General features: G+C 41.3%; 1 protein-coding gene across 1 annotated transcript in view; it reads right to left on the bottom strand.

Annotated features, from left to right (window-relative positions):
* Positions 1-13,285, bottom strand: part of LOC124719008 — a 138,263-nt gene that overhangs the window by 52,758 nt on the left and 72,220 nt on the right. The window contains exon 6 of the mRNA XM_047244677.1: positions 7,334-7,513. Coding sequence (XP_047100633.1) covers positions 7,334-7,513 — 180 coding nt within the window. The remainder of the gene's footprint in view (positions 1-7,333; positions 7,514-13,285) is intronic.

The following is a 13,285-nucleotide window of genomic DNA, read 5'->3' as shown; positions in this document are numbered from 1 at the left end:
TGTCATTGGCGAACCTCAAAGTTTTTACTACTTCTCCATGAATTTTAATACCTACTCCGAATTTTTCTTTTGTTTCCTTTACTGCTTGCTCAATATACAGATTGAATAACATCGGGGAGAGGCTACAACCCTGTCTCACTCCTTTCCCAACCACTGCTTCCCTTTCATGCCTCTTGACTCTTATAACTGCCATCTGGTTTCTGTACAAATTGTAAATAGCCTTTCGCTCCCTGTATTTTACCCCTGCCACCTTCAGAATTTGAAAGAGAGTATTCCAGTCAACATTGTCAAAAGCTTTCTCTAAGTCTACAAATGCTAGAAACATAGGTTTGCCTTTTCTTAATCTTTCTTCTAAGATAAGTCGTAAGGTTAGTATTGCCTCACGTGTTCCAACATTTCTACGGAATCCAAACTGATCTTCCCCGAGGTCCGCTTCTACCAGTTTTTCCATTCATCCATAAAGAATTCGCATTAGTATTTTGCTGCTGTGACTTATTAAACCGATAGTTCGGTAATTTTCACATCTGTCAACACCTGCTTTCTTTGGCATTGGAATTATTATATTCTTCATTACTAGTCCTTTATACATTGTTACGTTGTGTAAATTAAAACATACAAATTATTTTTTTTCAACTCCATGTATTTTACTTATCTTTTTAAAAAGGACAATAACAATAAATGTAGTAAGCATCGAGTCTTTTGTTACGTGATGGACACTAAATATTTTTGAAAAATATATAGGTTATATATAACTAAATTGTAAGAACAATTATTGAAGAAAAGTAGAAATTACTAGACTACATTTTCTTCTAGCATAAATTGTGCAAGCAGGTAAAGAAGTTTTACACTGCTACTCCCAAGATAACAGTCAACTAGAAAGAAAAGCAGAATAATAAAAGGGTAAACCAAAAATAAAATAAAAGGGCTTTACTAAAAAAAAAAAAAAACTATTCATTGAAAAGTAAAAGGCAAATATAAACAATTTAGGAAAAGACAGATTGTTACTTACTGTAAAGATGACACGGTAATTTGCAGACAGGCACAATTAAAAGACATTTGCACTTAAGCTTTCAGTCACAGCCTTTGTTAGAAAAAGAAAGAAAAACCCCTGCCATTCATTCACATACGTAAGCACACCTCTTGCACAAATGACTGCCACACCCGGAAGCTTGGACAAGAATGCAACTGCCAGAGTTGGTGGTCATGTGCGCGTGAGGTGTGGTTGTTTGTGTGATCAATCTTTTCCTACATTGTTGACATTCCAACCTGGAGGTTTCATAGGCAAATATAATTTACTTTCCTATGTATTTTTCTCATTTGGAAATACATTTTTCTCACAAGAAGGAAGGTATTTCATTCCTGCATTGTGGAAAGAATGTGGTTGCATCAGGAGGCAGTTGTGCACAGATCCCTCCTCATGTTCAAATTCTTGTCGTCCTAGAGCTTCTTTAAATGGCCCAAACCAGTGAGAATCACAGTGTGACAGGTCCAGGCTGTGAGGAGGAAGATCCAAGTTGTGAGCAGTGTCTTTCATCAAGTTTTGAGACAAGCAGAGCCGCAGTACAGAGCATTATTGTCTACATCTACATCTACTTGATTACTCTGCTATTTACAATAAAGTGCCTGGCGGAGGGTTCAAGGAACCACCTTCAAGCTGTCTCTCTACCGTTCCACTCTCAAACAGCATGTGGGAAAAACAAGCACTTAAATTTTTCTGTGCGAGCCCTGATTTCTCTTATTTTATCATGATGATCATTTCTCCCTATGTAGGTGGGTGCCAACAAAATGTTTTCGCAATCTGAGGAGAAAACTTGTGATTGAAATTTCATGAGAAGATCCTGTTGCAACGAAAAACGCCTTTGGTTTAATGATTGCCACTCCAATTCACATATCATGTCTGACACTATCTCCCCTATTTCACGATAATACTTTTTCAATATCATCCATCAGTCCCACCTGACGCAGATCCCACACCACACAGCAATACTCCAGAATAGGGCGGACAAGCGTGGTGTAAGCAGTCTCTGTAGTAGACCTGTTGCACCTTCTAAGTGTTCTGCAAATGAATCACAGTCTTTGGTTTGCTCTACCCACAATATTATCTATGTGATCATTCCAATTTAGGTTATTTGTAATGGATGTCCTCTCAAATCAGCTGGTCACATCTTTTGTGGCACTATGTGGCCCTGATGTGGTTTGCCAGTTCACAGTAGTAAGCAACACCAACTGTGTGTCACTTGTGCAAAAAACACAATGAGCAAAATGCTTCGCCTATAGAAGCTTTCACTGGCGCTGTCTCACCTTTTCTCCACCACACCGTACTGGTTGGATTCAACTCGAGAGTGTACAGTGGACCAATGTTTCATCACAGGTGACAGTCTGATTCAAATATACATCACTTTCATTCGTAAACCTGGCTACAAGCCTCTGATAGACCTCCAAACATCTCAATTTGAGATCTGCAGTTGAAAGGAGAGGGACCCACCTGGCACAAACTTCACAGAACTTTAGGTCATTTGTGGTGACTACTTGACAGCTCCCATAACTTATTCTGACCTGTTCTGCAGTTCCAGATACACACAACTGTCCATCATTCTCAAGAATGGCTCTAACTGCACAAAAGTTTTCATCTGTAACACTGGTCCGAGTATGGCGATCGTGTTTCTGATTTTTTACTCATTCTCATGCTGTCCTTAACTCTTTATGCCAGGCAAACAAACGAGTCCTTGACAGCGTTTTTTCCTCAAACTGTGCAGTCATTCTCTGCAACACTTCCATAACTTTAACTCCTTCACAAACAAAGAATTTTATACTACGTTTTGCACCTGTTGCTTTGACATCATGATCATTACTGATGAACAGGTTGAAAGTGTGGAATGGCCAGCTCTCCCCACTTATGGCAACCCCTCCCCCCAAGTAAAGAAGAAGCACGGGTCCAGCCCTACCAGTTGTAAATGCTCAGGAACAAAAATCCTGTTTATATATTTACTCTCATATTTACTGTCCACTGATACAAATTCAAAATCTGTAGCGAAATACAGAGGGCTGGTCATGAGTTGTGATCAGATAGATCAGTCAGTAGAACATTTGCTCGCTAATGTCAAAATCCGCTAATCTGCCAGGCAATTTCACATCAGTGCACACACTGCTGCAAAATGAAAATTAATTCTGGATTATCATCACTGCAAGATACTTAATTATGTTACTACATTTTGACTTTTTGTAAGATGGACAATCTCTCAACCTCATTTCCATTCTTCAGTTCAGGAGCTACTGCACAGCAGCCAGCACTCTTAACTTACACATTGTTGGCATCGGTGTACGCAACAACTAAAATTGGTTTTAGGTGTACACTGACCATCTTCGGATTTGGAGCTTATTAGTGGCATTTTGTTTAAAATATAATGAGTGTGCAGTCTTTGGTGAAGGAAAATTGGCACAACATAAAGAAATTACGAAATACAGGGAAATGATTCATTCATTTTGAAGGCTCTACATTTTGCAAAATATTAAATGTTGAAATATGACTGATGTATGAACAGGACAATTAACTCACCATGTATACATTTTGCACTCTATAAATGTTCTACGAGTGCCCGTCTGGTCACAGAACGCAGATCAAGTTTGTTCCATAGCTAATGTAGCAACAGGCTGTAAGTAAGCATCACAGTAGGATTGACGTGTTCTCTGAGCTGTTCTAGTGTTCCTGGCAGTGGGGGTACACAAACAAGGTCCTTAATGTACCCCCAAAGGAAAAAGTCAAGGCATTAGTTTTGATAACATGGGGGGGGGGGGGGGGGCAACATCATCGCCACTATCCCCAATCCAGCAATGTAATAGTCTGTCATTTAGGTAGAAACTGTTGGGTCAGTCCAATATGGATAGAGAGACAGAGAGTAATATGCATGGAATCTCATTTACTTAACCTTGTTCTGCAAGTCCAAATAGTATTCCACACTAGTCCATTACACAGACACATTCATCAAAAACAATCACAATAACAGAGAGGCAGACTAGTTAGACTGCAGAGGCTGCAAGTGAACTCCACAACTAGACTGGCTGGCGTCGGTGTGGCTGCTTCTGAAGGTGGTTCGGCAGTGGCATTACTCACGTGTGCAGCAGTGGCTGTGTCTAAGAACTGGCTGTGGATTGGCACAATAATCACATGTGTTATTGCCAACCTTTAGACAAAAAATCCCCGGCATAGGTCGACAGAGTATGACACCACAGCAATGAACATTGATGGTCCAATTAACAGGTGCTTCATCTTATTGATGAAGTTGTGGAAACAACAACTGTAACATATCCAGGTCAGATATACCAGTCAGAGTCTTCTCACAGAAGAAAAATGGTCCACACAGTTTCATCTGTGACATTGCACGATGAACACTAACCTTTGGCAAATCTCATTCGTGCAGCACAATTTCGTGAGGATGTTCAGTGCCCCGACACTCTCACATTGTGGCAATTAACGTTTCCAAATAAATGGAAGGTTGCTTCAAAGCTGAATGTCAGCTTGGAGGCAAAATGTTCATAATAAAGTGCTTCCTGCATTGTGATGCAAAACTGAGGGCACCAGCCATAATCTTCCAATTTTAAATGTTGCACAAGGTGTAAACGATATAGTTCAAAATTTAACGGCTAGCGCAAAGTCTTCCACACACTTTCCTACAGTATTCGAAGTTCGTGGCTTGTGTGGACCATTGATTTTCTTTTTTTTTTTATTGCATACAGAACTTTCCCTCATCCTCTCCTCAGTTGCATCTAGCACACTTGATCAGCTTATATAGTGGAGATGGTGAGTAGCAACTATCCTTCAATAATATTGTTACATTCCACCCTGGATTTTCCATTGTTTGATTTTTGACACTTGATCAAGCAGTAAATTCTGTTTAGAGAGAGAACTTTAGTCCCTTAATTGTTGATACCAACAAACAATGCTCTGTTTACATAGTGGTTCTTTCCCACAACTCCTACCTAACATGTACTTCACTGTTACAACAAATTCTTGCTGCACTGTTATAACAGATAAGCATCTTGCATATTCCAACACACAGAAACTCTTTTCTTGCTTTGTCAAAATTTTTTTAGGCCTGCCAATATTGGGCACAATGCTAACTCAATGAGTTTTCAGTTGTTTTCATGAAGAAAACTAATGGATCTTTTACAATATCCTTATAGTTCTTGTGATCATGCATAAGTCTGACTGGTAGAGTTAAGCAACTGGTAGCACTGATGATATTATTTAAATGTCATCATATAAGCGCCACTACTACCACTTAAAGAGTTGCAAAATATTCTGTTTACCATATACGAGGATAGTTTGAAAAGTTCTCGCGACAGAATAGAAAAAAAAGTAGTTACATCACAAACTTTTTTTATTTTTCAATGTAGTCTCCTTGTAGATTAGTGCACTTTGTTCAAAATGGTTCAAATGGCTCTGAGCACTATGGGACTTAACATCTGAGGTCATCAGTCCCCTAGAACTTAGAACTACTTAAACCTAACCAACCTACGGATATCACACACATCCATGCCTGAGGCAGGATTCGAACCTGCGACCGTAGCGGTCACGCAGTTCCAGACTGAAGCGCCTAGAACCGCACGGCCACCACGGCCGGTGTGCACTTTGTCCAACAATGTTCCAGTGCCTTGATTCCATCTCGAAAATGAGTTTCCTCCAGGCCTGCAAAATAGTTGTCAACTCTGGCTATCAATTCTTCTTTTGAAGTGAATCTTCATCCATGAAGCAAAATTTTCAGTATTTGAAAGAGATGGAAGTCTGACAGAGCCATATCAGGTGAATAAGACAGGTGTGGCAACAATTCATACCATAGTTCATGTAATTTTGCCAGGGCAACAGCACATGTGTGCGGGCAGGCATTGTCTTGATGGAAGATGACTTTCTTCCTTGCTAAACCTGGCTTTTTTCACACATCTTTTGTTGCAATTCGTCCATTGTTTGCCCAGTGGGGAGATAATCTACAAACAGAATCCCCTTTACATCCCAGAACACTGATACCATGACCTATCCCATCAAAGGAATTGTCTTTGCTTTCTTTGGTGGCAGAGAATCGGCATGTTTCCGAAGCTCTGACTGTTGTTTTGTCTCTGGGGTAGAGTAGTGCACCCAATTTCAGCTGTGGTCACAAACCAGTGCAAAAAATCCTGTTCATTTCTCCTAAAATAGGCCAAAAATTGTTCCGATATGTCTGTTCTCATGCGTGTTTAATCCAGCGTCAAGAGTCACGGCACCCATCTTGCAGATAATTTTTTCATTTCTAATTCTTCAGTTAAAATGTGATATACCCTTCCAGACGACATCTCGCAAGCATGAGCAATCTCTCACACTTTAAATCGCCGATCCTCCGTGATCATTTTGTGCACTTTTCCAATGATCTCTGGAGTAGTGACATCCTGGCTGACCGCAGTGCGGATCGTCATCTGAGCTCTCCTGACCAAGTTTTCAATTTATTTGTCCACTTGGCAGCAGTGTAATATGAAGAAGCAGAGGCCCCCAGTGTATTGTGGAAATTGGCATGAATGTTCTATGCTTTCATACCTTTCTTGGCAAAGTGCTTAATCACTGCTCAAATCTCGATTTTTTTCCATCTTCACAAATCCCTATGCAGAAACAACAACAGAGCCACGTCACCACCACAGCTCTCTTCCAAGAGCACTCACGTGGATGTGGCATATGTTTAAAGGCAACAGTACAAAGAACATCATGTGAACAACTTGTTGCACTAGAGCTGACCTCTTGTGGTGAATCTGAAATTTTTTCAAACCACCCTCGTAGCAAGGCCCTCTATGAGAAAAAATGTAAATGATCTGAACTTGTTTGTAAATTTGTTGGAAAGATAGTTACTTTTAATACAAGAATTACAAATTTATCAATAACAAGTTATTCTTATTACTACTCATGACATTCTACTTGCCTCTGTCATCAAGTTGGCTGATGAAACTGCTAGGCAACATTTAACTTGTGACAAACTTGCTCTCCTACAATGGAAAGTCCAGGGTGGACCTTGGTTGGGCCTTAGCTGCTGGAGACAGTATCCATACATGCATGCGGGTGCACATACACGTGCACACACTTTTATCCAAATGTATTTGCACACACACACACACACACACACACACACACACACAAACAAACAGACAAACAAGCACGAGCGTGTAGTGTGTGTGTATAAATACAATTGGATAAAAACTCAACAACTGCAACAACTGTGTTGTAAGAAATTGTACCTTATTAATTAAAGCATTGTCTACTCCATAAGCAACATTTATGCTCCACAACAAAAAAAAAACAGTCACCAGATCTGCTTACAGTTGCAAGCATTTGAGATGATGGATCTGCGAAAATGCTGCATCAGAAATCCGAATAGCGTGACGCAGCCTCAGCTCCCGCAGAACAGGGCATCCCAGGGATATAGCGACTACAGCGTCGTCTTCCAGGCCGTATCCGTCCCACAGATCCAACAGCTTCAGCTTCGACAAGCCTCCATCCCTAAAACACAAACACTGCATTGAATTATCTTACGTAACAAGCCAGAAAGTTCTTGTACTTCAATAAGGCTAATTCAAGGTACAGTGCATTGTTAATTGACATGTAGTTGGTACTAATGGTGACAGAGCAACGAAGATTTAATTTCCAGTTTAAAAACTGGAGTGAACATTCATCAGTATGGTGTAGACCTAAAAAACTGTGGCATCTGTGGGCAAGCAGGTGAATGGATACAGCTGTACCTAAACAGCAGACAATTAGCATGCTTAATTCATAGTACTGCTTCCATTACAATGTAGACATGCTAGTCACAATTGTTTCTAAAGGGAAATCTGTACATCGTAGGCTTTGCACATTGAAATAATTCAACAGCTGCAACTGAAAATCTGTGAATGGACCAAGACTCAAACCTCGATGCTCCGCTTCTCTAGAATAGTTGCCTCAACAAACCTCTACCATCCGGACGTGCTTCCCATTTGACTCGTATTCCGAAGTGCTGTTATCACTGATGTTTTGACCCTGTTCATTTTCCCCTTGCTCGCAGCCACACTGTATTCCCACAAGGGGATGAACGGCAGTATGCTTTTGCATTGAAATAGTCATACACCCATTGGGTGTATCTAAACAATTACACACTAAGGTGACATAGGATATGGAATATCTCCTAATATCATGACGGACCTCCTTTTGACCAGTGTAGTATGGCAACTTCATGTGGTATGAACTCAACAAGTCACTGAAAGCTCCCTACAGCTGCCTCTAATTGCCAGTGTTGCCGGTGCAGGATTTTGTGCACAAACTGACCTCTCGATTATGTTCCTGAAATATATGCTAGGATTCATGTTGGGTGATCTGCATGGCCAAATGATTTGCTCGAACTGTCCACAATGATTTGCGAACTAATTGTGAACAACTATGGCCCGGTTATATGGCACATTGTCATCCACAAAAATTCCACTATTATTTGGGAACATGACATCCATGAATGGCTGCAACCAATCTCCAAGTAGCCAAACATAACCTTTTCCAGTCAATTATTAGTTCAGTTGGACCAAAGGACCCAGTCTACTCCTGTAAACACAATCCACACCATCATGGAGCCACCAACAGCCCGTACAGTGCCTTGTTGACAAACTGGGTCCACGGCTTTGTGAAGTCTGCACCACACTCAAACCATACCATCAGCTATTATGAACTGACATGACAACTCGTCTGACCAGGCCACAGCTTTCTAGCCCTCTAGGGTCCAACTGATACAGTCCTGTGCCAAGGAGAGGCACTGCAGGTGATGTGCTGTTAGCAAAGGCACTCGCATCGGTCATCTGCCGCCGTAGCCGTTTAATGCCAAGTTTTGCCACACTGTCCTAATGCATACATTCGTCACATGTCCCACAACGATTTTTGCAGTTATTTCATGCAGCGCTGCTTGTCTGTTAGTACTGACAACTCTATGCCAAAGCTGCTGCTCTTTGTCAACAAGTGAAGGTCATCGGCCACTGTGCTGTCTGTCGTGAGACGTAATGCCGCAAATTTGGTATTCTCAGCACGCTATTGACACTGAGGATCTCACTATATTGAATTCCCTAACAATTTATGAAATGGAATGTGCCTCTTGCTCAAACTACCATTCCACGTTCTATGTCTGTTAATTTCCATCGTGAGGCCATAATCATGTTGGAAACATTTCCACATTAATCACCTAAGTACAAATGACAACTCTGCCAATGCACTGCCCTTTTTATACTTTGTGTACATGATACTGCCACAAGGTGTATATGTAGATATCGCTATTCCACAGCTTCTGTCACCTCAGTGTATGTGTGACGAAGTGTCTGTCTGAAAGAACAGACACCACACATGTACACTTGTTTCTGACATGCCACGTACACTATTTGATTGAAAGTATCCACACACCCCTGTGTAATGCAGATGCCATGACAGGCGGACCCAACAGTACCGGGATATTACAAATGATTGAAGCGATTTCATAAATTCACTGTAGCTCCATTCATTGACATATGGTCACGACACACTACAGATACGTAGAAAAACTCAAAGTTTTGTTCGGCCGAAGCCGTACTTCAGGCTCGAGAGCGCAGTGAGACAAAATGGCGACAGGAGCCGAGAAAGCGTATGTCGTGCTTGCAATGCACTCACATCAGTCAGTCATAACACTGCAACGACACTTCAGGACAAAGTTCAACAAAGATCCACCAACTGCTAACTCCATTCAGCGATGGTATGCGCAGTTTAAAGCTTCTGGATGCCTCTGTAAGGGGAAATCAACGGGTCGGCCTGCAGTGAGCGAAGAAACGGTTGAACGTGTGCGAGCAAGTTTCATGTGTAGCCCGCGGAAGTCGACGAATAAAGCAAGCAGGGAGCTAAACGTACCACAGCCGACAGTTCAGAAAATCTTAGGGAAAAGGCTAAAGCAGAAGCCTTACCGTTTACAATTGCTACAAGCCCTGACACCCGATGACAAAGTCAAACGCTTTGAATTTTCGGCGCGGTTGCAACAGCTCATGGAAGAGGATGTGTTCAGTGCGAAACTTGTTTTCAGTGAGGAAGCAACATTTTTTCTTAATGATGAAGTGAACAGACACAATGTGCGAATCTGGGCGGTAGAGAATCCTCACGCATTCGTGCAGCAAATTCGCAATTCACCAAAAGTTAACGTGTTTTGTGCAATCTCACGGTTTAAAGTTTACGGCCCCTTTTTCTTCTGCGAAAAAAACGTTACAGGACACGTGTATCTGGACATGCTGGAAAATTCGCTCATGCCACAACTGGAGACCGACAGCGCCGACTTCATCTTTCTACAGGATGGTGCTCCACCGCACTTCCATCATGATGTTCGGCATTTCTTAAACAGGAGATTGGAAAACCGATGGATCAGTCATGGTGGAGATCATGATCAGCAACTCATGTCATAGCCTCTACGCTGTCCCAACTTAACCCCATGCGATTTCTTTCTGTGGGGTTATGTGAAAGATTCAGTGATTAAACCTCCTCTACCAAGAAATGTGCCAGAACTGCGAAGTCGCATCAACGATGCTTTCGAACTCATTGATGGGGACATGCTGCGCCAAGTGTGGGAGGAACTCTATTATCGGCTTGATGTCTGCCGAATCACTAAAGGGGCACATATCGAACATTTGTGAATGCCTAAAAAAACTTTTTGAGTTTTTGTATGTGTGTGCAAAGCATTGCGAAAATATCTCAAGCTGTGAAATTGCTTCAATCATTTGTAATAACCCTGTATAAAAGGAGATGGAGAGTACTGTGTTGTCAGCAGGGAAGCGCCACCAGGAGGTGGGGTTGGTCAGAGGGCTCAGTGGCTTCAAACATGGGAAAAATCACTGGATGTCACCTGAGTACCAAATAGGTCCAAAACATTTCAACAGCTCTAAAGCTGCCCAGTTCAACTGTTGGCGATGTGACTGTCAAGTGGAAATGCAAAAGAACAACCGACAACTGAAGCTACACCGAGACGAAGCATACCTCATGTACTAATGGACAGGGACTGCTTAGCACTGGGGAGGGTGCTTGAAAAAAAAAAAAAAAATCAGAGGGAGGAATCACTTGCGAATTCCAGTGTACTACCAGCAGCCCAGCTAGCACAACGACTGCGCATGAGTAATTAAAAGGAGAGGGGTACAGTGGTAGAGCAGCTCCTCGCAAGCCACACATTTCTGTGGTCATTACGAAGCGATGCCTGATGGGGTGTAAAAAGCAACACTGTCCAGGGATGACTGAAAATAATTGATTGGGGTGACGAGTCAGACTATACCCGCAATCGGCAACTGGTGGACCGAGATACATGTCCGGACCACAGAAGGCCAAAAACTGAACAGCCAAAAATATTTTTTAAAGGATAAATTACTCAAGTAAACTATTTAAAAAATTTTCTGTAGATCACAGTGACTTTGAATAGAAAGAGTCTTTCCATCTCATCCCTTACGGTAAGTCTCCCCGACCTGCAGTTCTGGGGGACTTTCCCAAAATCTACCTTTTTTCCTAGACCTCTCCAGTCCTTTTCCTTCACCCTTCTTCCTTCCCCTTCAACCCTTCTGCCTGAAGAAGGAGCCACTGGCTCCGAAAGCTTGTCAATCGCAGCAATCTTTTATGTGTGTGTTCTGCTGCCTCTTGAACAGTATATTTTTTTTATCTATCCAGTTAAATGATTTCATTGTCACATCATTTTTATAGTATTTTGTAGTAACTGTGTGACTCATTTGAGCTCTGTTGTTAGTAGGTAGATTAAATAGATACCTGCTACGCTTTCTAACACAGGAGAGCATGTTGGAGAGTGGGGGCGGGAGGGATTGAACCGGCTGGCTGGCACGGTGTGTTATGTTGGTCCAAATAAAAGCTCTGTATGCCCAAAACCAACAAAAGAATTTTTATTTGATGAAACAGGAAATTTTATAAATCGATCTCTGAGTCTGGCAACTTATGAAGCCTCTTTTACTTGGAGCGGGCATATACATTTTAAAACAATTTTTGTGCTTGTAACCCAAACAAAAGCTTAACACCACTTTATGAATCTTTTATGTGAAATGACAAATTTAGCTTCTGGGTGGGTGTACATGGTTACGATGACCTATGAAGGGGAAGCGGTTCCTTTGGAGTGTTTCAATGTACACTCTGATATTGAAGCAACTTCTTTGCAGTGTGATGGCACGCATTTTGTGCCTGGCAGCACTATTTTTGCAACGAATCAATCCAAATAAAAATAGACAAATTTCATCATTGCTTTGTCAGTAGTTGTTGCAATCTTATATGGAACTATTGTTTTTGAAGGTTGTAATTTTTTTACATTAATATGGATCCTAAAAAGCAGGAAGTTGATAGTGTACATAGGAAGTTTTTGACTAAGTTGGCTGAACAATATTGTTTTACACTGCCAGACAAACCTGGAGCTGTTCCAGTTAAACTGTTGCTCTTGTGAGAAGTGCCAATTTAAAGTGGCAAAACAAAACAACTTACCAGCAGTTCAATGAAAATATTCCTCTGGGTACTGGAAAAACTCCATGCATATCCAGCTTTTCACAAAAAAAGCACAGCCTTACTAAGGCACTCTGTGAACTTGGAATGAAAAAATCTGTCAAAGCAGCACTGCATGTGTGTTAGATGCTTAATAAACACCAGAAGCCATTTTCAGTCTCCAAGATAGTAAGAAATTCATGTTTTAAGTCACAGTGGAATTTTTTGAAGAGAAAAAGGATGTTGTTGCCACAATTTTAGGTATCCCATTCTTGCCAAGAGGCAGCACAATGAGAACCAAAATTTTGCCTGCTGACAATAGAAGTAGTTTATGCGAACTTCTGCAGAGGACATCTTGCTCGCCATAGCACTTCCTGAATCATGTGACAGTGTTGATTACAACAAATGTCTCCTTTTTTCTGAAAGTAAAGCATTTAGGGAATACTCTATAACAATATTTGCGTTTAAAAGCAAGACTCACTGAAGATTTATTTGAGACTTTGATAACTTCATGAAAAAACAAACATTAATTAGGATAAAATGGCGTCCCTTTCAACTGATGGGACCACAGCGATGATTGACGAAAAGCGACTAGTAAAGAGAATCTAGGATAAGAACACTGGGCTACTACCATATCCCCAGTGCATAACTCACCAGAAAACTTAGAGCAACTATGAAAGAAGAGAAGGACAGCTCTATCAAGGTGGATAATTTAATGAGGTCTTATTCTCCTTTTCAGCCCAGACAGTTCAAAGAGTTTCTCCTCGAGTGTGATTCAGCACAATCTGA

Source organism: Schistocerca piceifrons, chromosome 10, assembly GCF_021461385.2.
Source record: "Schistocerca piceifrons isolate TAMUIC-IGC-003096 chromosome 10, iqSchPice1.1, whole genome shotgun sequence".
In the NCBI taxonomy this organism is placed as follows: Eukaryota; Metazoa; Arthropoda; class Insecta; order Orthoptera; family Acrididae; genus Schistocerca; species Schistocerca piceifrons.
This window is presented reverse-complemented; position numbering and strand designations above follow the sequence as displayed.